This window comes from Magnolia sinica, chromosome 14 (genome assembly GCF_029962835.1).
Source record: "Magnolia sinica isolate HGM2019 chromosome 14, MsV1, whole genome shotgun sequence".
Lineage (NCBI taxonomy): Eukaryota > Viridiplantae > Streptophyta > Magnoliopsida > Magnoliales > Magnoliaceae > Magnolia > Magnolia sinica.
Window position 1 is genome coordinate 5,375,038 of NC_080586.1, and position 23,193 is coordinate 5,398,230.

At 39.4% G+C, this 23,193-nt stretch overlaps 1 protein-coding gene across 1 annotated transcript; it reads right to left on the bottom strand.

The window, feature by feature from the left end:
* Positions 1 to 8,632: 8,632 nt before the first annotated feature.
* LOC131225676 (probable glycerol-3-phosphate acyltransferase 3) lies at positions 8,633 to 15,042 on the bottom strand. Its single transcript, XM_058221243.1, has 2 exons — positions 14,306 to 15,042; positions 8,633 to 9,649 (listed from the first exon to the last, which is right to left on the bottom strand). Exons 1-2 carry the CDS (start codon positions 15,002 to 15,004, stop codon positions 8,747 to 8,749), a joined length of 1,602 nt encoding a protein of 533 aa, XP_058077226.1. The 5' UTR covers positions 15,005 to 15,042; the 3' UTR covers positions 8,633 to 8,746.
* Positions 15,043 to 23,193: the final 8,151 nt, after the last annotated feature.

Consider the following 23,193-nt stretch of genomic DNA (forward strand, 5'->3'; position numbering starts at 1 on the left):
CATTAGTAGAATGAGTGTAGCTAAATGTGAATGTGAAAGTGGATGAGTGGCAAGATGAGGTAGGGTATAATTCGGAATGAATGAATTTGTAAAAATTATGAGTAGCACCAATAGGTAGTAAGATGAGGGAAAGTCATCACGATTATCAGAAAAATTATTAAAATTCTAGAGGTGACAGTTGTCTAAACTAATGATTCATCATTAAGTTTAAAAATGTCTATATTTATTGTAACACTTCTTATACTTTTAATATTTAAGTTATTTTAAAATAATTTATGTCAATTTATCATTAAGTTTTAAGTCATACCATAAAATTTCATATCATTTGGAATTGTAAATAAATTATTAAAATTCTAAGAGCAATAGCTGTCTGAAATTAATAATTTTTGGACAGTTGATAGATCATCTTAATTTTATCTATATTATAATTTTTATTTTATTTTTTTGTAATTTTTATATAAAACTAGACTCATCAAGCTTCAATGTGGCTTTTGAATCACTTAAATCGGAGTTATAATGAAGGAGATATAAAATTTTGAAATCAGATGAAAATTACAGAAAATGGGCCACCCGGCCCGCTGGAAGGTCGGGCGTTGGCTGCGCCCGCTGGGCGTGGTGGCGTCGGTTCGCTGGACGGTCGCACCTTACGACGACCATATCTCGCAAACCGGGATGAGTTATTCGACATGATATATATGAATTTGGGGTAGGAGAAGCCGATCTACGCAATGGGGTTAGTTATTTTATGAGATTCCTCTTGGTTAGTGGTCAAAAATCTATTTTATCTACATTTTTACTATTTTTGATAAATTTTTGTTTACCCCTACTTCTCTATCCCCGAATAGGTCGGAATTAGTAAGTTCGATCCGGTATTAGCTCATTTGTTCTAGGACGATGATTTCGACAGTCTAATCTTTCGATTTCTGGCTTGATCCTAACAATATATTGAGGAAATTAAAGAACAGAATGATGGCAAGTGAAGATTTTAAGGAGATAGGTTGGAAAGAGGAATTTAGACTTAGGCTTATTTGGCTAGAGGCATTAATTAAGCTGTACTAAATGAGATTTTAATGCTAATCCCAACTCAAGATTGGGAATGACATGTTTGGAATGAGTGTAGGATTAGATTTAAAATTAATTTTGTAGGCTTTGCAAAATAAGCCTTATGTTGGAAGGTGTAATATGGGATTTCCAAATACCATAATGATGAATTTCCAAGTGTAATTTGAAAGAAAATTTCAGGATTTACCTTTAATTGCATGCATTCCAAACATAGTATTGGAAAACATGGGATACACACAATCCCGGGACAATACCTTACACATGCATTTATTGATACTTTTACAATTTCATTCACCTTAATCCCACTTAACGCAGTTGGCCAAACGGGCCCTTAGGGATGAGGTGGACATGACCACCTAAATTTCTTAGTTAGTCAAATCGGGTTTTGCCGCTAAGTTCCTGAGTTCTTGCCTAAGAATGGGCTGAAACGTGTCGTAAGGCTCCTAAGTCGAATTCTAATATTGTTATGCTCTCTCTCCTCAGTCTAAGCCCTTCGTAAGACTCTCGGACCTATTTACTAGCGTCACTACTAACTCTCGCTACCCAATCCTAACACTCTGGAAGTCTCACCTTCCGTCTAAGAGCGTCAACTCAGGGACTGGGGTGGTTCCTAGCATTTTCGTGTTTTCTATTTCGTTTTCTCTCAAGTCAGTGGACGTGTTAATGAGTTCATGACCCATGACCCATGACCCAATTGATTCCAAACTATTGCTCTGATACCATCTGTAACACCCTGAAATTTAGGGGTTGTGTATACATTTGGCTCCCTAGTTCCCGAGTATCACTTGTAGCCAATTTTTACTATTTTGTGTTTAATCCAGTTTAAATGCGCAGCAAGGAATTACTTGGAACATGAAACATAATCATAACTAGTCTACTGAAATAAAAGAGTTCAATATATACAGGTTCAAAAGAATATAAATGGGTCGCACAAGGCGCTGCCCATTAAAATCCTAAAATGAATATCATGTCTAAAAGAATAGAGCTGAGTCCACTACTCAGCGATCCAAATCATGTCTATTGGGCCGATGGGGGACCGTCTATCAACTGAAAATAGGACAGCTCATCCTCCTGCTCAAGGCTCGCACCGCCAGGCTCCTCATACTCTACATCACCTTCGTCTACGAGAGAGTCTGGTTGGTGTTTTAAAACACCGTCCCATAGTGGGAGTGAATGATCAACTCAGTGGGTGCTATTAGTCTTAAGTCTCACAACACTCCTTCAAGCGACTTTATCTAACGATCGCGTATGACCAACACTCCCTCAATGCAACCTCGACTGCCGAGTCGCCAACCTAGCTAGTGCGATGCGATGCTAGTGTTAGCCAAGTTCTTAGTTAATTTCATTCATCCAGCAGGTTGGAAAAACTGATACACCTTACGTATCAATGCCCTGAACTGGTTGAGAAGCCAAGGTCCCCCAACGTGTGAGGTTAAGACCCCGCGATCCTTGATCTTGTCGAGTTCCCCATCCCCAACTTCAAGCACATGGGGGTGCTGAGAAAAGGGATTTCTCACGGTCACTATGGGGAGGCTCGTTGCCTTAACATAGGATGACAATTCGGATACAGTGTCCCATTCCACCATGCCCAGCTCACGAGGCAATGGATCAACTTTGATTGGTTATCAATGGGCTACAACGGTTGTAGGGTGTTCCAGGTTCTATACATATATGAGCAAACATGGTTAACAAATAAGGCTGGTCAGTAATTAGACTAGACCGCACGAGTTCAGGCAAGCATGTGACAGACGCATCGGGTACGAGCGACCCATATAGTCTAACTACTGTCGCCCACACACACCCTCCTAAATCTATGGGTTTAGCCTCAGGATAGTCCTACTAATGGGACCACCTTCACTCTCCTCATATTCTGACTAACCTAAGGGTTTGATGGTAATGTGTAGCATGCTAACTAACAGGGTCATCAACCAGCCTAAATAATAGCATGCATTCATATTTCCCAATATAAATCCAGATTTTTCTACAAGCAAATGCTAACAGTGTTATGAATAAAGGTACAAGTGTTGTGTGGGTTAGTGAGGGAGGCAAGCATTTCAATATATCTCCTAATACCAAAAATATATATAAGGGTTAGCGCATTAAACATGTTATGGAGAAAACATCACACATGAATCAAACAAGGAATATACAAGCAATCATCATTAGCATACCCAATCATGGTTGAGAAACAACAAGCATTCCATTATCATTCCACATTAATTTGGGGAGGATCTAAAGTATAAGGTTTTGCCTAAGTTTTTGCTAGATTACCCAAATACAGCACTTGACAAAGACAATCATTAGTTTCATATTAAAATTGGTGCTAGGCCAACTAAGAACAATAGTCCGTACCTATGGATTGTTGAAAGCTTAGAAAATGACCTAGGAGCGCCGAATTCGGTGTCGATCGACTAGAATCCTAAGACAATATACTTGCATATTAGAATCTCATGCAAATCCACCCTCAACATGAGGGGTTTCTAAGAGATGAGGGATTTACCTACTCAATCGGCAGATAGGGGTCCTTCCGGTTATGGGTGAAGGATTTGTTAAGGAAGAGGTGATGAGTTGCAAGAATCGGACTCTCTTGGGCCCCACCTCGATCTATGGTCCACTTCCCCCCTTCTACACTCTCCCTTCCTCTCTTCTTCCTTTCTTCTTTCTCCCTTTTCTCTCTTCTCTCTTTTCTTTCTCTAGGGCAAATTCGTATGGGGAGAGGGGTGCCCTAAAGAAGCCCCTTTTATAATGCCAGATTTGGTGCAAATGGCCCCAAGTGTTGGGTTTTTATTATACTAACCTTATGAGAGGATTTTTTAGCCTCTAGGGCACACTACGGGGTGTACAAGTTGATATACACCGTAGAATAGTTAGCCTTAATGATGATCTACGTATGGATATGATTGGCCTGCCATTTGGATGTGTCAATCAATGGATACGATTAGAAGTCTGTTTAATGGTCACCGATGGTCGATTGGGGCCGTGATTATACGAATATGAGTAGAAAAATATCCTTACTCCACTTGTGAAGTTTGGTTGTGAACCGATGGTCCGAAATCCTCAACTTTGCATAAGAGTGGACGACCCAATTCACTTAAGTTTCAGTTCATTCTTTTAAGATATTTGCACTTCTCATGCACTCGTCCTTCGGCTCAAGTTGAGCAGTTCTGGGCACCACCCAGGTTCGACTCCCACGGACATTTCTCTATAGTTTTGAAGCTAGTGGCCCGCCAACGAGCACTCTAGAGCTTGTTCAGAAAATCGGGGCATTTTTGAAATGAATTTGGTAGTGAGATTTCTTGTGGGCAATGAATAGGTTTTGGATTAGCTATGTTCATAGTGTGACTTATTTATAACTAGTGAAAGAAGAGATTTTGTCATGATTGCTCTGAACCGTCGGTTTTAGGTTAAAAGAGCAACGGGGTTGATTTGGTCTATTAGTTAAGATCCGGGTGGATTCGTTGGCTTCTTACGGTTGATTAATCATACTTGTGCGGTTCTTTCTTGGTACCAGCTGTGTACAACTAACATTGAGTGCTAATGGTCATTAAGTGGTATTATAAGTTAATTAATAAAAAAAATTTCAAGGATTTTTTTTTGAAAATCCAAAACAGTGAAAATCCAGGATGTTACACAAAGACACCCAAAATATCAAGATTTTCCAAAACTAAGGTGGGCCCCACCACATGCATTTAGAGGTTTCAAGCATGGTCTACACAGATAAGGGGGTTTGGGCCTCCGGAGTTCTTAATCAATTTGATTTTGGAATTATGCCAAATATGGGGGTGGCACATCTAATGGACTATATATATGAATCGTGTCATAAATGGTTTCCCACTTAAGGTTGCGAAGGGCACTCTAGAGATGAAGCCTTTCTAAGACTAAAGTGCGCCCCACCATGTGTGATGCATGGGATTAAGGACTTGATGAGGTCGATCACCGTCTTTCTCGATCGATAATTACCTTGAATCCACAAGGCTCTCTTGAATCCACAAGAGCTTTTTCGAATTCACAAGAAGAAAGAAGAAAATTTCTTTCTTCTTTGGATGATTCCATCCATTTGAAAGTTGGACTTCGTTAATATTCTAATTCATGAATGTGAAATACTTTGGAGTCTGATCCCATACATCTGAAATGGATGAAGCTCATTCATGATGTGTATATGGAATCTAAACCGTGAATCTGGTTCCCATCCACATTTTCATCTTACATACCAATAATTCTCCTAATCCAAAACTAGACTCAATTGATACTATTTGTACCTTTTTGTTTAGAGTGTTTAATTGTTTTGATTTTTATAACTTCTTATCTTAGGATTGGGTGTTGATTTTATTTATTTATTTAGCTTCTCATTTTATGATGCAGGTTCAGTTTGAAATTGGTTGGTTGTTGATTTTATGATTCAAGTTCCGCCATAAATTTGTTTGGTTACTGATTTTATGATTCAGGTCCAGCTTAACTGCTTATTTCATGATTCAATTTCATTATGAAATTTGTTTGGTTATTGATTTTATGATTCAGGTTCAGCTATAGATTTCTTTGGCTATTGATTTTATGATTCGGGTTCAGCTATGAATTCGGTTCGTTGCTGATTTTATGATTCCGTTCAACTATAATTTATTTAGCTGCTCATTTCATGATTTAGCTTTAGATTTTGATTTGTTTAGCTGCTCATTTCATAGTTTAGGTCTAGTTTGAAATTTGTTTAGCTACTTATTTCATGATTTAGGTTTAGCAATAGTTTGTTGCGTAACCTCACAGTTTGTTATTTCAATAGTTTATTTGTTAGATTATTAACACTTTTTATAGGCACTATGTTTTTTAGATGAACAAAGATATCCTGAGATGATTTTGCATAGGTGTGGCAGGGCTGATGAAAATCTTAATGGCAAAGAAACCTGCCAAGGGTGACCCAACTTCCAAGGCAGTGCCATGCGTCCACACGCTACAAGCTGTAACCCGAAGAGACATCGTGCAAGCCTACACCTGCTCGAGCGCATCATCAATATCATTACAGATCCTCCTTGATTTTCGCACAGGCCGCCCTTTTCTCTCCTGCAATGATGACTAGTTATTCCGACCTCCCAGATAATACTGCATGAGTCTCAGTCCCTACCAACTTACTTCCCAAGTTTGTGGAAAAAGCTCGGATGTAGGGGGGCTACTGTTATGGGTAAAAATGGACTGACCTAAGGTGATTAATATAGGAGAATAGAAACCACATGAAGGTAACCTGGGTCGCATGATTGAGCATGACCTCCATGAACGGCTCAACGACCCAACCACAAGCAGAGAATTCCGCCACCGTTAAGCTCTCTTTTGCTATGACCAATGAGTTACTGTACGTGTCAATTCAATCCTAGTCGAACACTTTATTCTGAAAAATCGACATCATGACGACATCAAATCTTAGACCTATAGCTTGGCCTTGGCTATCTACTACTCTTCTCAGGTCCCGACCACTTAACCTTATCACTAAAGTCGTTCCGAGATCTCTGCCAAGGATCTAGGAAGACAGCTACAACCAACACTTGCCAAGCAGGGAAATTTTCTATCCACAAAAATCACCCCATGGCTATAAATGGAGTCCCAATCTACAGAAAGAGATAAGCACTAAAACTTTAACACAGATAGACCTAGATTCCATGTCTAACTTTTGCATAGAAGGGTTCCCTGCTTTAGCCAGGATCCTCATTGTTGTTTTACTTGTGCAGGGATTCAGAGGCCTGGTCAGGACGACCAGAATGGCCTAGATGTCATAAACATGTAAGATATTGGTGCCTATGGATTAACATTGGAAAACCACCTTATTTGTCCATTTCATATTCCTCAATATTTAAAATGTCAACCAAACAATAGATTTATTTGTCAAAGAAGAGGGGGTGAGTCCTTTGTTTAGAAAACAAATGGATAGCTAAAATATTTTAAACCATTTGCTTGATGTGGAAATTGTGGCCCACCTTAGGAATGAAATGGTTTAGTTTGATTTTGGGTTTAAAAATCTAATTACTATCGGCATGATGGGAAGCTCAAATCTCCCAATCCAGTGTCATGTCATATTTGATTTTAGAATAATGACCTGATTACAATAGGACCTATTTACAATAGGCCCGGAATTAAAGAATGGCACGTGCATAGTTTCTAAGTTCATGTGCGTCCACCACCACTTTCTATTAAGAGTATCACATAACTTCCCTTAAGGCAAACAAATAGCATATTAGAAAGTATTTAATAACTTGGGACTTTTGCTTATTGATATACATATATATAGTAGAGTGGGTGATGTGTAGAGCTGGTCGCAGACACTTTCATGGCAAAGATGGACCAGTGAAGGCCCGATTAGAGGCGAAAATAATCCAGACCATCAGAACTTTAAATCAGTTGTATCTCGTAAATCGGGATGAGTTTTTCAACATATTATATATTATTTTAGGGTAGGAGGACCTACTTAAGCCCATGTCAGATTTGTGAGATTCTATCAAATCGATGGTCAAAAGTCCCTTTTAGTTTCATTTTTATTATAAATAATAAATTTTAGTTTGAGTATGACTCTTGATTATTTGAATTGTAGAAGTCATGCCCAACATGAAAAAGGGCTTAGAAAAGTTAAGAGAATAATGTGGTTGGGCCAAATTGAACGTTTATTTTTTATTTTTGCTTAAAACTACAAAGTCTAATAGGAATAGAGGTCATTTATAAACAATCATTTTACTATTTATAGTAAGTTAGAGGAAGCTCCGTGAGGAGTCCAGAGAGCTCCGTGGATACAGAGTAGTTGTCCTGTGAAGAAGACAGTGACTGCATTCATCATGTCCCTCCTTGCGCCAGTTAGTTAACAACGATATTAGGTGTCTGGTATTATAGGGAGTAGTTTTGTGTTTGATCAGAAGTGCTAGAGAGGACACATGTCATGTGGCTATTGGTGGGTGCGGTAATAGCTATTAAACCGTATGGAATTGCATTAGATAGAATTAACATCATTATTACACAATCATTACATGTCGAGATATACCATGATATTTTCACAGTCCAATCCCATGTTTGGATCAAATTCCTTCCTTAAGAATTACATTATATTAAGCAATAGCTTGTTTGGTGGACCATAAAATTGTAATTAATAGGCCAAATTTCACAATTGATGTCGGTCGTCCGTACACACATGCAACTTGAATGTCACGTGTAAATGACACATATGGATGACACATATGGATGGACGGCGTGGATAAAACACAGAACATATGTAATGGATGAAATCCACGAGAATTAATGCTAGAGTATCTACCGTTGGCTCTGGAATATATGATACCGGGATTAATTAAATCTTTTCTGTTGTTACCAAACACTGGGTAGAATTTGCATGGAACCAAATGCAATTTCATACCAACAAATCCTATTTAATAGGCACCGAATGCTAAACTGAGAGACGCATTGGCGAGAAATGAAAATAGAATAAAATGTGTGGCGGCCAAACAGCCCCATATGCAATTTTTGTCCATTCCAGTCAAAGAATCACTAAAATACATAAGCATTATAGAGTACAAACCATGTGACAGTAATAGGCACATTCAAGAGATGAAAGAACACAAGAGAATGATTGAAATTGAATCATGCCTTACATCATATCATATATACCAAAGCTATAAAAAGGGTCTGTATAATATCAAACCCTCCATTAATCTCCTGAAATTCAGCTATTTTTGCACTGTCTATCACTTGAATTTGGAACAACCCCTTCATTTCCAGCCAACATCAGATACTTATCCTTTCTTGTAAGAGTTGTGCAGCAAAAGCCCAGAGCCTTACCCAACTCTCCTTGGACAAAATTAGCCACATCAATGCTAGAAATTCCAACCCCATGAGATGTGGGTCCCTTGGCCACCTTTCCAAGAACCTCAACATTATAGCCAGGGAAAGGGTTCATGAGGAAGAAAAGTGGGTCCAGGCACTTGAGCCCACCAGCTGTTGTACCATAGAACATGCTAACGTGTGCATTCATGGCCACAGGCACTATCTCATCAGTCAGCTCTGCAAACAAAGGGCTGAACCTCAGCAAGAAGGGTTCCCTACATGTGGTGCCCTCAGGGCACACCACAAGGTCACCTCGGCTTAAAAGCCTTTCCATTCTCTTCCTATCTTCCTCTCTATTTCTGGTCAGCCTCACTGTTTTTATGGGTGCCAAAAGCTCAGACAGTCTACTTAGGCTGTAGGTGACTGCAGTTATAGGTTTGTTTAGGGCCGTTGAAAGGTAGAGAGGGTCCAAAAGGGTCCTGTGATTGCACACATAAAGAATGCCTTTTGGGTCTCGCTTGTTGGGTGTGGATGGGCTTGAAATGGGTGTTTTGAGTCTGAGTCTCATTCCAGTCATAAATAGAATCGGGAGGGCCATTTTGTAGGGCAGTGATAGGGCTACAAGGGCTCTAAAGATGGCTAGGAGAAACCCAAATGGGACCCACATGAACATGGCCAGGGTGGCAAGTGGGGTGGGCCTGAAAGCCAACCTACCATCATGGAAGATCAAGGGCTTTGGGTATTTGTCTCTTGGGAGGATATGCGAGTTCCTCTTGTCAGCTTCAGTCACCAAATAGATTTCCTGTCATAAAGAAAAAGGAAACAAGTGCATTTAGTATGAAAGAGATATTTCTAGCAAAATTCACATTGGAGTATGAAAGTGGAAAACAGAAAATGATTTGAATAAAAAATCAATATAAAATGATTTTTCTCTAAAAGAATATAATAATGGAGTTGTTGGAGCAAACAAGGAAAGGTGGCCCAGTCTGATATGTCCCGCTGGATAAAAAGGGTCATTGGCAGAAGGATATATATGACTGTTTGATTTGATTCAAATTGTAGGTTATTCATCTCAACAACCCATTAGGTGAATGGTCTGGATATACCTGAGCTACATGTGACGTGTCACTTATTGGGGATGATCATCCAGTCGTGATCCAGCGCGACTAACGCCAAACCACTAGAAAATAGCAAGGACATTTTACACGCTTGCAGACAGACACATTTGAAAACCATGGGGAATGACATGCTCAAACCTAGCTATATGTGGAAAAACATATATGGGTCATGAATCTTGTTTGGTGTCGTATCCCACCAAAGTAAATGCATGTGAGGCCCACATACGGCATGAGGACTATCCTTCCATACGGAAAGGTCTGGACGTATTACTTCCTATTTAATACAGATGCATGCAAGTGTAGTTGGGATTATGCTAGCCATGGTAGATGCCATGTGCTCATGAGCAATGTTTCATAGCTTCTCATGCTATTTTATTAAATTTACTGAGTCGTTTGGCACCATGGAAACAATAATAAATGATGAAAATTGGTGTTAAATGCATAAAGTACGGTGCGTTCAGATTGTAGCATGGAGGTGGTAAATGGATTCCATTTATCACATTTTCAATTGTTTGGGCCCCATTATAGCGTTCACGTGAAATCCACCATGTTCAGTAAATGTGTCTCATTAATTTAACCATAAAACCTAAAAATCAATTTGGTGGGTGATTTAGGTGAGTTATCAAGGAAAATGTCCGGAGAGAGATTTCCACCCATAGTATTTTCAGGGCTCACTGTAATGATTATCTGGAATCCAATTCAGCATTAGATACAAAGTTAAAATGTAAGTGAACTTATAAAAATCAAGCCCATCCTTGATTCATATGGGTTCATTGAAAGGAAACGGTTTGAAAGGAAAAGGTTACTGTTTCCCTTGGTATAGCCTACTTAAATCTTTGTATAGCCTACTTAAATCATGGAGATATTTGAGCTATATGGCTCAAATTAAGCAACACACTTGATGGTCAGCATTTTAAGGCCCTCAAGAATTCTTTGCATGAAAATGACTTTGTTACCTTCAAGAATTGGTATACCTTACCTTAATGTTTAAGTAAAATTCATTTATGATTATTAGGTGTGCTATTATATTTTAGCCGTAGAGTTCAAAAATTATCTCGATTTGTGATTCAAATGGGCCGTATGAAGAAAAATAGATGAGAGAGATATCTCTTATATATTGTTTCCAATCGGATGACCCAACTGTATCTCATACCAAGCTGAGTTTTGGGCCCCTACTTACTGATTGGGGTGAATTTCAATTTCACATTAACCTTGCAGTGGGCCACAATATTTTAATAGAGTGAAATACATGTACTGAAAAATGTGCCAAAGTTAAAGTTTAAATTTAAGTGATATTCATATGCAGAATGCCCAACACCACCTGAAATTCTAATTCACGTGGATTCAATGTGAAGCTTACAAGTATCATCTGCTACTGTTGGTGGTCGGGATTTTGATGAATCCAGTGCATAAATGAAATGAATGATGATAGGCAGGTTTTCAATTTGTCAAGTGGATCTACGGCTTAATGGTACATCCATGGTGGGATGCAACAGAGAGGTGGGCATCGAGTCGAGTAGGACCGAGTTATGTCCAACTCGACTTGATCCGGTACCGTCAAAACTTTGATCTGAACTCGATCCGACTTGGGACCGACTCCAGTGGGCTTAACTCAGTCTGAACCGAATCTTGATTGGATTGAATCGAACCGAGTCGTCAGATACCCAGTCGGATCCGAAACTTCTGTGACCCCTGAAAGAGTTTCAATGGTAGACGTTCAACTTCCCCACTGCTTCTTTTTTTTTTTTTTCAGTGTCATCCGCTTGATCTTTAGATCTGTCTTATTTTTCGGCTCGAGCATTAAGACGAGCCCACCAAATATATGGACGGTTTGGATATAACACATACCTCATAATGGGACCAACAGAACTTGCTTTAGTCAATAGCGCATGTCACACCTACCCTGCTACACTGTCAGTGTGACAGGAAGTTGAATGCGTACCGAGTAACTCGGTACCCTAAGCGTACAGTAAATTCTGCGGGACCCACCTTCATTCATGCATTTTATCTAACCCGTTCATCCATTTTTCTAGATAATTTTAGGGCTACAGCCCAAAAATGAAGCCTATAAAAGAATCAAATGGACCACACCAACGTAAATAGTGTGAATTCAACTTCTACAGTTGAAAAGGTCAAGCTAATATTTGTTTTTTTTCCCTGAATACATTTCTGTTTGATCACATGAAGCGGTGGATGGAAATTAAACATCACTGCGTGCCTTAGAAAGGTTTCAACGGTGGAGATCAATACTTCTACTGTTTCATGTGGTATGGTTCAGTTGAGGTGTGGATATACTTCAATTTTGGTTTCAACGCTTAAAATGATCTTTAAAAGCAGATGGACGGCGTAGATAAACCATGTGTATTTAAGGTGGGCCCAACAAAGTTGACTCCGTACGATAAAAGCTATCATACTGAGTAGCTCAATAGTCAATTCAATTTTCATTTTTGAGTGCGACAGTTCCACAGACTTGTTGCTCGAGGCGCCAGGCCAGTGAGAGGAGACGTTGGCTACTCCCCTGCTACCACGGTAGCCGGTGATCTGCGGACCCTACCATGGTGTATTTATTTCATCGATGCGTTCATCTATTTTTTAAGGTCATTTTATGATATTAAATTTAAAAAATGAGGTATATCCCAATCTTAAGTGGACAACATTACATAAAACAGTATTGAATGAACGTTGTGTTGATCAGATCGGATCTAATCGGATTCCGAATCGTCTCCATTCGGATTGGCCATTAATTTAAACTCGACTCGATGTACGGTCGAGTCTGAGTGGGCCTATTTGATCCGACCCGATCTTGACCTTCGGATCGGTCGGATCGGGTCCAATTCTGCAACGTACCAACTGTCCTGATTACTGAGCCATGGCCCCACTTGTCAGAAGTAAGAAACCGACGTACAATCATAAAAACGTGTCATGTCGTGATAATTTCATAGCGTTAAAACTAGTCAGGGACGATTACAACGTTTGCACATGTCTGTACGTAACTACGCATGTTCTGATGGTAAAGCTGGATTTACTCTGGCGCGAGCATGATACTCGACCGAGAACATGCACAGTATAATCTGGATTTTTAGTTCTTACAAGTAGGTGCATGGTCGAGTGATCCATGCCCTTGTTTGGTGGGACAAAATGTAGATGGACCATGACCCAAAAAATTTCCACGATTGGAAGATTTAGTAGCCAATAACCTTGGTCCTTTTTTCAGTTGAATGTGGACCGTTGATGTATTTCTCTACTCGAAAGTCAAAGGAGAGATTTGTGCCACGTATAAGATCTTTTGGGAATGGTCTATTCACGGTGTGGCCTATGAATAATGGTCTAAGTCACTGAACCATAATAATAATAATATTTTACTAGTAAAGAAATTATCTGAATCATGTGATAGAGCTTAAATAGGACGTGTGGCAGATTACGTATTGGATCAGCATCATTCTTTTAGTGGGCCCTACCATGGATATGCCCTATGGTTAAAAAAAGATCAGAAACTGAGTTATCCTACACGTCCAATTGGTAGCTTTCAAATGAATGGTGACAAACGAAAGTTGGTGATGGTTGACATTTAGTGGTAAGAATAGAGTGATTGCTAAACATGATCCATCAATGGTAGATCCCAGTAGGTGGACGGTCCTGATCCACCTCCTCTTCTGCCATGTGCAGGATGGAGAGGGTCTCCATCAGGAGCTGTGGGGCTCAGAGTAATGTATGTTCATTAAATCCACACTGTCCAACTATATTGACAGCTCATTTTAGGGCATAATCCAAAAAATTAGGATGACCTAAATCTTAGATGGACCACACCACAGGAAAGAGTCGTGATTAAATCCACACCATTAAAAACTTTGAGGGGGCCATCGGAATGTTTATTTGCCTTCCAACATGTTGATTAGGTCACAAAGACCTAGATAAAGAGACCACACAAATATCATCTTGATCCAAAGCTTTTGTGGCCTACAAGAAGTTTTTAATGGTGAATTACCACTATTTCCTGTATCATGGTCCGTCTGAAATTTAGATCTTCTTCATTTCTTGAATCATACCCTAAAATGTGCGTTCAAGATAGATGAACGGCATGGATGTAGTCACATACATTACAGTGGGCCCCACAGTCAGGGATCCATCCCACCTTGGATCCACCGAAGCCGCGTCCGTCTCCATCATTATGGTAGGACCGTCTCTATCATACCATTCCCGTCTCACAAACACAGCAGAAAGAATGGTTTTGACGTCTGAACAATGGAAAATGCCTAATCACGTGATGGGGTGAAACCATGCAGAACACGACATGAGAGAGAGAGAGAGAGAGAGAGAGAGAGAGAGAGTTCTAAACTCACCTTGCACAAGGAGAAGAAGTGCTGATCCAAACAGCTGTTGAAGCTTCCAATGCCAACAACACCACCAACCATCTTCTCCTCTTCCAACTCAAAAACCATCTTCTCCTTTTCCTCCATCAACCCCACATAATACCCAGAAACCACTTTCAATTCCCTTCCCAAAACAGCCTCCACACCCATATACTCTTTCAAGAACCCCTCCACCATAACCCTAGGCATCTCACTCACACATACTCTCCTCCCACCCCTTTTCAACACCTCATATACCTCCATACTCACATCCTCCAAAAAATACTTTGCCAAAACTGCCCTTCCCACCCTAAAACCCTCCTCTCTAATCCCAAAAAACGACACCATGACCATGACCTTAAGTGCCATTTCCCTACTAAGACAACACACCAAAGGGTACAAAAGCAAAAGAACAAAAGCCCTCAAAAGCCCCCCTCCCTCAAAAGCCACCAGCATGAAATATGGAAAAGGTGAGGAGGATTTAAGCAATGCACCCTCAACGTCACATACCAAGGTCTGGTCTGAGAGCTTATCTAGATTGCGCTTTGAGTTGAAGGAAGGGTACTTTTGTAATTGTGACGTGGGTGCATAGGAATTTCCCTTGCGATGGAAAGGGCGTAGGTATTTTAGTCTTTTGAGGAAGACTCGAAGGGAGAAGAGAAGGAATTTGAAGAAGATGGTTGCAGCCATTCTTACTAGATTTTCAGTAGTTTGTGATGGAAGATTGCGAGCCTTTGGAGTGCTTTTATAGACGAATGGACGAAAAATCCAAACATGACTCGGATTACGTGCTGAACCTACTACCACCGACCTGTGTCGTGGCAGGAATCTATATGGGGTCCACCATGATGTATATATTTCATCCACACTGTCCATTCATTTTTTCAGATCATTTAAAGTAATTTTAATAAATTTTAACTATATTTAAAGCTTAAGTGGACCACACCACAAGAAATAGTGGGTATAATACACTTACCATTGAAAATTTCTTGGGGACGATAGAAGTTTTGGATCAAGCTTATATTTTATTTTTACCTTCATAAAGGTCTGTGTGACCTTATGAATAGGTTGGATGAAAAATAAATGTCACTGTGGGGCTAGGAAGTTTTCAACGGCTGAAGTCATTATTACTACTGTTTACCATAATGTGGTCCACTTGAGATTTATATATACTTAAATTTTTATTTAATAGCTTAAAATTAGATATAGAAAAGGATGGACGGTGTGGATAAACAATATACATCACAGTGGGCCCCACAGAGTCCTGCCACAACGCAATCCGCGTTTGGCCTTGTCGTCGCTGGGTAGCATCGAGACTTTTGCTGCTTGGTCAAACTTGCACTACAGCTGCGTCATTGCGAAATGACAGAATTGCCCTTTTGAACGTTTCCTGCTCTCGGTTAAGACAATTATGGTGTGGGCCAGGTCGATCAGATAGTGTGGGCCCCAACCCTTGGATATGTTTGGGTTTATCCAATAGGCATATAGTGAATCTGACCGTTCATCTGGAGGCCCACATCGTAGATGGAGCACATCCCTAGAATCACGCTCATCTGATAATCCTAACCATTCGATCAATCAAATAGACATTCAACTATATAATCAACGGCATTCAACCGTCAAAAAACAGCAACATCGATTGATCTATCCATTGATATTGTCTTTGAGCCACAACACGTGGATGGCGGGTCCTCTAGAACACAAGGTTTTTGATGAAGCTGGAAATAGTATATATATGGAGTGGGACCCATATGATCACAATCGTCGACTATTATAAACTTTGTCTAAGAGGGCGGCTGGTGTGTGGGACATCAACAATGGAAATCGGTGAAGGGTATTTTGGACTTGTTTTGAAGGTCATTTCTGTAGTTATATATGATTCAAGGGGCTTTGACTTATCCCGAGTTGGAGTCGGTCAGTTGGCCGAGTTTGGCGACTACCCGCGTGCATTAACTCCTGCCCAACGGCCACCCGCCGTTTCCAGTTCGTCCGGAAACCTTGTAAATAGCAAAATTACCATTACCACTGGGGGACGCGGAGCTGGGAGGGGATGCGGATTTCCTGCGAAAGCTTTTCGTATAAAGTTCCTGCTCTCTAAACCTATATGGCCCCACCGTGATGTTTTTAAGAAATCCACTCAGTTTATCCGGTTTTTTGAATTATCTCATTTTAAGACTTAGACCAAACGTGAGTAGGATTCAAGACTCAAGTGGGCCCGCTAGAAGAAAAGATGTGCATTGAAATTCCTACCGTTGAAATCTCTCTCGGGTCAATAGTGATGTTTACATGCCATTCATACCGTTTATAACATCACTCATGCTGGGATGAACAGAAAACATAAATATTAACCTGATTCAAAAGTTCCATGGCTCCACAAATATTTCAACTGTGGAAGTTCAATCCACTTGAGTATTGGATTCGGTTCAATTTTAGCCTCCTGTCCTAAAATGATCTCAAAAAATGGATAGACGGGTGAATTTCTCAAAAACATCATGGTGGGCCCTACCTAGTTCCTACGCTACTTCCCTGCACTCGGAACCTAGGTGGGCCATAGTGATTTTTGTGAGAAATCCAACCTGTTCATCTATTTTATTTATTTTTATCTCACTTTAGGAACTGATATCAAAATTTAACAGATCCAATACTTAAGTGGGTCGCACTAAAGGAAAAGGTGGGTAGAGAAATTACTACCATTGAAACCTCTCTGGGTTGACAATGATGTGTACGTTCCATTCATACCATTCATAATGTCATTCATACTGGGATGAACTAAAAACAAAAATATTACACCAATTCAAAACTTCTAAGGGGCCATGAATATTTCAACTGTGGACGTTAAATCCTCACATTTCCAGCTCACTTGAGTATTGGATCCAGTTCATTTTTGGCCTCATGCCATAAAATGATCTCAAAAAAAGGATGGATAGAGTGGATTTCTCACAAACATCACGGTGGGCCCCACTTAAGTTTCGAGTGCAGTAACTTTATGCTAAAGCCTTTCCCAGGAAATCTGTGTCCCTGAGGGGACCACATTGATGTATGGGTTTATCAACACCGTCCATCCATTTGGCCTTATCATTTTAGAATATAAGCCAAAAAATGAAGGATATTCAAGGCTCACGTAGCCCACACCACATGAAGCAGCAGTGATAATGACAAAGCCCACCTTGATATCCATTTTCATCCCGTTTAAGAGAACTTTCGGTTACGAACTGCTATATAACAGAAGTTACGTGTTCATATGGGAAAGCATGTCTGCGTGTGAATGAGCATGGTTTTGACAAATGCGTAGGGATTCTAAGAAGATATAGAATCTTGGATGGACTGATTTTCCAAAAAATGCATGTGTATTACGCATGCCGCCATTTGGTCGGCTGGCGTGAGATCAGACATACGGCGGATTTAAATCTTGGATGGACTACAGGACAGGAAAATAGTGGTGATTGAACACCCAACCTTAAAATTTTCTAAGGCCCACTGTAATGTTTATTTGCCATCTAACCTATTGATTAGGTCATACGTGTCATAATGAAGGGAAAACACAAATATCAGCTGGATCCAAAACTTTTGTTGCCCTTAGAAATTCTTAATGGTGGGCGTTTAATCATTACTGTTTCCTATGGTGCGGTCCACCTGAGATTTGGACCTGCTTCATTTTTTTAGATCTTCCTAAAACGAAATGGCAAAATGAATGGTCGGCATGGATAAAATAGATAGATTCATGGTGGGGCTCACAGAGCTCTTCTAGCAGTAAGGACACTATGCTACACATTAGGAGTCCCTCAAACTATGGGATGATTTAGAGGTACCGTAGACCCGAAAGTAGAGCTGGGCATCGAGCCAAGTCGGACTGAGTTAGGGCTCACCCAGCTCAATCCGGTTTTGAAATAAGCCTGACCTGACTTGGTACCAAGTCCAGCATGCCTGACCTGATCTGAGTCCGGCAGATCCAAAACTAATGTGGCCATACCACATAAAATAGTAGGGATCGAATGCCTAGGGTGACAAAAGTTTTATATCAGGATGATATTTGTTCCTACTGTTGTCTGAGTAACCCTATGAACGGCTTAGATGATATATAATTATTATGGTCAACGCTAAAAAGGTTTCAATGTTGCATGTTTCCGTTCCTATTGTTTCGTTAGGGTGACTCACCTTAGCTTTGGCTCTACCTGATTTTTAGATTATTTTATTATGACCCACCTAAGCTTTGGATCTACCTGATTTTTAAATCATTCTCCTATTATGGTTTTTAAAAGCATATGGAAGGAATGGGTTTGTCACAGACATCCATATGAGCCCTACACAGCCCTTGGCAAAAGATGGGTCACAGGCAATCCAGTACCATTTGATTGAGTCACACAAGGAAAGAGATGGGATGGTTGTGCAATACCTAACAACTTTCTGACATATCTTTTGTTTCTGATAGTGACACATGGTCCAGTTAAGTCCTGCCACATTTTAATATTTCCAAGTGCATGGGTATCATCCATCGTTCTCTAGCGTTTGGTCGCAGGGTATTAGATGTGATTAGGTGGGATAGAATTGCATTTGGTAACGTGCAATTCCACACAGCATCTGGAGAGGTTAGGATTAGGCGGGATGGAATTTTATTTAGTCATATGGAATTGCATTTGGTCCCATGTAGGATTTTTATAGATTTTGAAATCAACTACACATGAGGGCCCCACATTGATGCATGTGTTTATCCATGTCATCCATCCACCTGCACTGTTTACACATGACATTCTAATTATATATGTGTACAAGTGAATGAAATCCGTTTTGAATTTGGTCTATTGATTACAATTATATAGTCCACCAAACATGACTTTGCTTAATTCGGTGTTTTCAGGTAGCAAATATTTTATCCCAAACATGGGATTGGATGACTACAATACCTTGGAATTTCCAGACATACAATCATTGTCCAATAATGATGTTAATCCCATCTAATACAATTCAATTCCACTCAATTCCACAGACCAAACACGCCTGTTTTCAACTCTTGCTTGAATGTAATACAATTAACATATTATAATAAAATTCGTTGACACCATACGTCATTGTATTTATGTTCTTCCAAACCAAACTTTCTGCAATTAATAATTTCAATCTTTAGATAATTTTTCATATTTAAAACAAAAGAATCAAACCAACAAAATTCCAAATAAACAAAGTTCTTATATGTTGATTTTCCACCATAAAAATAAGCCTCATCATATAAACAGTCTGGATTATTGGTCAACGACCCAAATTCAAAGGCTACATAGAAAAACTCAGTTACAACAGAGTTTCAAAGATGCATCCCCACGTTCTGGAATTTCATTTGTTAGATGACGTGATAAAAGATATACATCCCCACATGTTGGAATATCATTTGTTAGGTTGCTTTAGATGACTTGAACTTTTCATTTAATGGGCATTACTTTAGGTTGAAGATACCAAAAAACTCTTAAATTAAAATATTAAAATCATGTGGTCGTTGAAAGGTTTAGGACACCATCCAAATTAAGAGGAAAAGAATCAAATGATTAAGGTTTAAATATTCCACCATGAGAGTATTTATTTTTCACTTTTCCAAATCTAAGGTGAGGTGAGGGATGTAGATAACTTGGATTACTAAAAGTTGACCTTAGATCCAAAGCTAAAGTCATGACCTGAGAGGGGCATGTACTTAATCAAACCTTTAAGTAACTATAAATTGAGATTGCTAGGGATCCACAAAACCGCCCGATTAGATGATGTGGCATTTGGATGGGAAAACCCATCTAACCAAGAATTATGTATTAGAGATTATATTTCTTTTTCGTAAGGATTAAAAATAGTCTTGAGAATCGATAATCATAATTAATAATACATTTTAACTGTTATGGGATGATCCGAGCCCACTATAATTCTGAGGACAAGCGTTCGAGCCGAGGGAACAACCTCCAGGCCGAGGGACCATGCTCATATGCATCCGAGCTGGGGGGATTGTCTTCGTCCTCACCTTCCCCTTCATTCGAGGAAGGATGTCCCAAGCCGAGGCCAGGGCAGAATATTTCACACGATGAACTAAGAAATTGTCTTAAATGGACGTGCTCGCCAACTTCGCCCATTTATACTTTACACGATCCCTAGACTACACATGATATCTCCACGATTCAAAAATCCTCATGATTGAGTGAATCATGCTGAGATCAACGGACCCAGACCATCCAACAGTCAAGTATAAATACATCAAGATCCCATTGCTACAAGTACCCAAGATCTGACACTCTCCCTCTTGCTTTCGACTTAGACCTGGATTCCCTTGACCTAACTTAGACATCGGATGGTCCCCCGGCTTAGCCAGGGTCTCATTTGCTCACCTTTTGTGCAGGGTCAGGATTCGTCGAGGGTTCTTCTCACAGAGTAGAGGGTGGTCTAGATTTTAACCTCAACAATTACAATCAACTAAAATCAGATGAACTCAATTTCAAGTAGAACCCAATAGGCCATTAAACTGCATTTTGTTAAACCAATGATGAAAATTGCAATTAACTGATATAGATGGAGGTCATCTTTCTTTAGTATTTATGTTAAGGCACCGCAGCTATAACCGGGGAGTTACTTGCTCATTATTTTTAAAATTGTGACACTAAAATCATTATAGGTTCGTTACCTTTTCTTGAGCTCATATGATTCATGTTTCACATGCTTACAAGGACTAATTGTTAGCAGACTCTTGGAGGAGTATTTTTTAGTTTTGTATTGAGGTTAAGTAGGAGTTATGAATTTTAGAGAGATGAGGTTTTTCTTGTATAAGAGGATTTCATGAAATGAGCTTTCTTCTTCAAGGCTTGATTCAAGGCTTTAAAGTTTTCTAAGAGGTGCTTCAAGATTTTCTTCTAAAGGAATATATTGTGAGAAGATTTATTGTTGGCATTGTAATGGTAGATGGTTTTTTCTTTTGAGCTTGGATTGAATGGAGTTTTATTGTATTCTTGAAAAAAGTATTTGGTCTTTTATTTATTTGTTATCTCTCATTGTCATAGTAAAATTTTAATTTAGACTATTAGGATGGATACTTGTAAAATCACATTAATATAAATTTTTTATTCTTATAAAGGATTTTAGAGGTAAATTATTTGGTAATCTTAGGTTTGACTAATTGGTAAAGTGTTCATCAAGTAAATAGTTTTTTATGTTTGGGTGCTGGTAAAATGCAATTGTGAATTAGAAAGTATTGTTACAAATTTGAAAGTATGAGTGACGCGGGGAGTGTTTATGCAATGTGAAAATCATCCATGGTTTTGATCAATCATCCATGGTCCCCAAGTGTACCACTGTACTGATGGTGCATAATTAAGAAAATTGAGGAAATTTTGCTAGCTAATCTTACTAATTGTAGAACATGGTTTTTGGAAAGAGATCTAATTTAGGGTAGAAGAGTATCATCTTGCTAATTGAGAGATGAACTCTTGCTCCGGTGGTAGACTCTCAGGAATTTCAACAGCCGGTGAAGGGTTCGAGAATCCATAGGTGGTGAAATCCCACTACGGCATGAGTGTGTGGGGGTGTGTGCACGTGTATTAAAAAAAAGAAGAAGTTAAAATGTAAGTGAACATAAAAAAAGTCAAGCCCATCCTTGATTCATATGGGTTGTTTGAAAGGAAACGGTTTGAAAGGAAAAGGTGGTTGTTCCCTTGGTATGGCCTACTTAAATCATGGAGCAATATGATATTTGGGTCTTATGACTTAAATTAAGCAGCACACTTGATAATTGGCATTTTAAGGCCCTCAAGACTTCTTTGCATGAAATGACTTTGTTGGCTTCAAGAATTGGTATACCTCATCTTAATGTTTACATAAAATTCATTTATGATTATTAGGTGTGCCATTACATTTTAGCTAGTAGAACTCAAAAATTGGTTCGATTTGTGATTCAAACGGTCATATGAAGAAAAATAGATGAGAGAGATATCTCTTGTATATTGTTTCCAATCGCATGATCCACCTGTATCTCGGACCAGGCTGAGTTTTGGGCCCTACTTAGTGATTGGGGTGAATTTCACATGAACCTTGCAGTGGGTCACAATATTTTAATATGGTGAAATACAAGGGTGTGTTTGCGTGTGTATAAAACAAAACAGAGAGAGAGAGAGGGAGAGAGAGAGAGAGAGAGAGAGAGAGAGAGAGAGAGAGAGAGAGAGATGAAAATATGACTTTTTTTTTTTTTTTAACACACACGTACCGTACACCGCACAATGGACACTCCAACCTATAACCTTGTTGTAGAAACTCATTGAGTTTACCACTGAGCCATAAGTAGGGACCCAATAAGAAACAAGGACCTTCTTGGGTGAAAGGAACACTTTCCAAGTATTAAGTTATAATGATATAAAAGTACACTTTTTATGGAAAATCAATTCAAGGTAGGGTTTAAAATGTGAAATTTCTTAGAAATGAAATCCATTCTTGTAAAAACTCCACTTGGGTTTATAGGTAGAGATATTAGGATGAACAAGGGAGAAAAATCAAAATCCATGGTTTTACATCTAAGAATGCCATGAAGCTCATTTCCAGCATATCTGCAGTACATGTGGTGCTTGTGGCACAATGACAACCGTTGATCACATAGTGAAAGGTCCATGGCCCAAGAGTCAGCAATGTATGATCATTGCATGTTTTCTCCATTGACTGTGGACCATTTCTCTTTTCTCGCGCAACCTATCTTAACCTTCAGTTGGCAGATCGACAATCTGGTGAACAAGATGACCCCATTACTGTAATTTTTAAGCTATGGAGGGCCCACCAGAAGAAGGCTTCTGAATGAAAGTTAGAAAAGAAGGTTCAGTGGTCCAAATTCAATATAGAAATGTGGCTAAAATGATCAGCATACTACCCTGATTTTT

Bases quoted from the DNA above. Each gene is read 5' to 3' on its own strand.
- LOC131225676 (XM_058221243.1), bottom strand. From the start codon at position 15,004: ATGGCTGCAACCATCTTCTTCAAATTCCTTCTCTTCTCCCTTCGAGTC. The intron at 9,650-14,305 runs GTGAGTTTAGAA...TCTTTATGACAG, and splicing joins ACTTCTTCTCCTTGTGCAAG to GAAATCTATTTGGTGACTGA.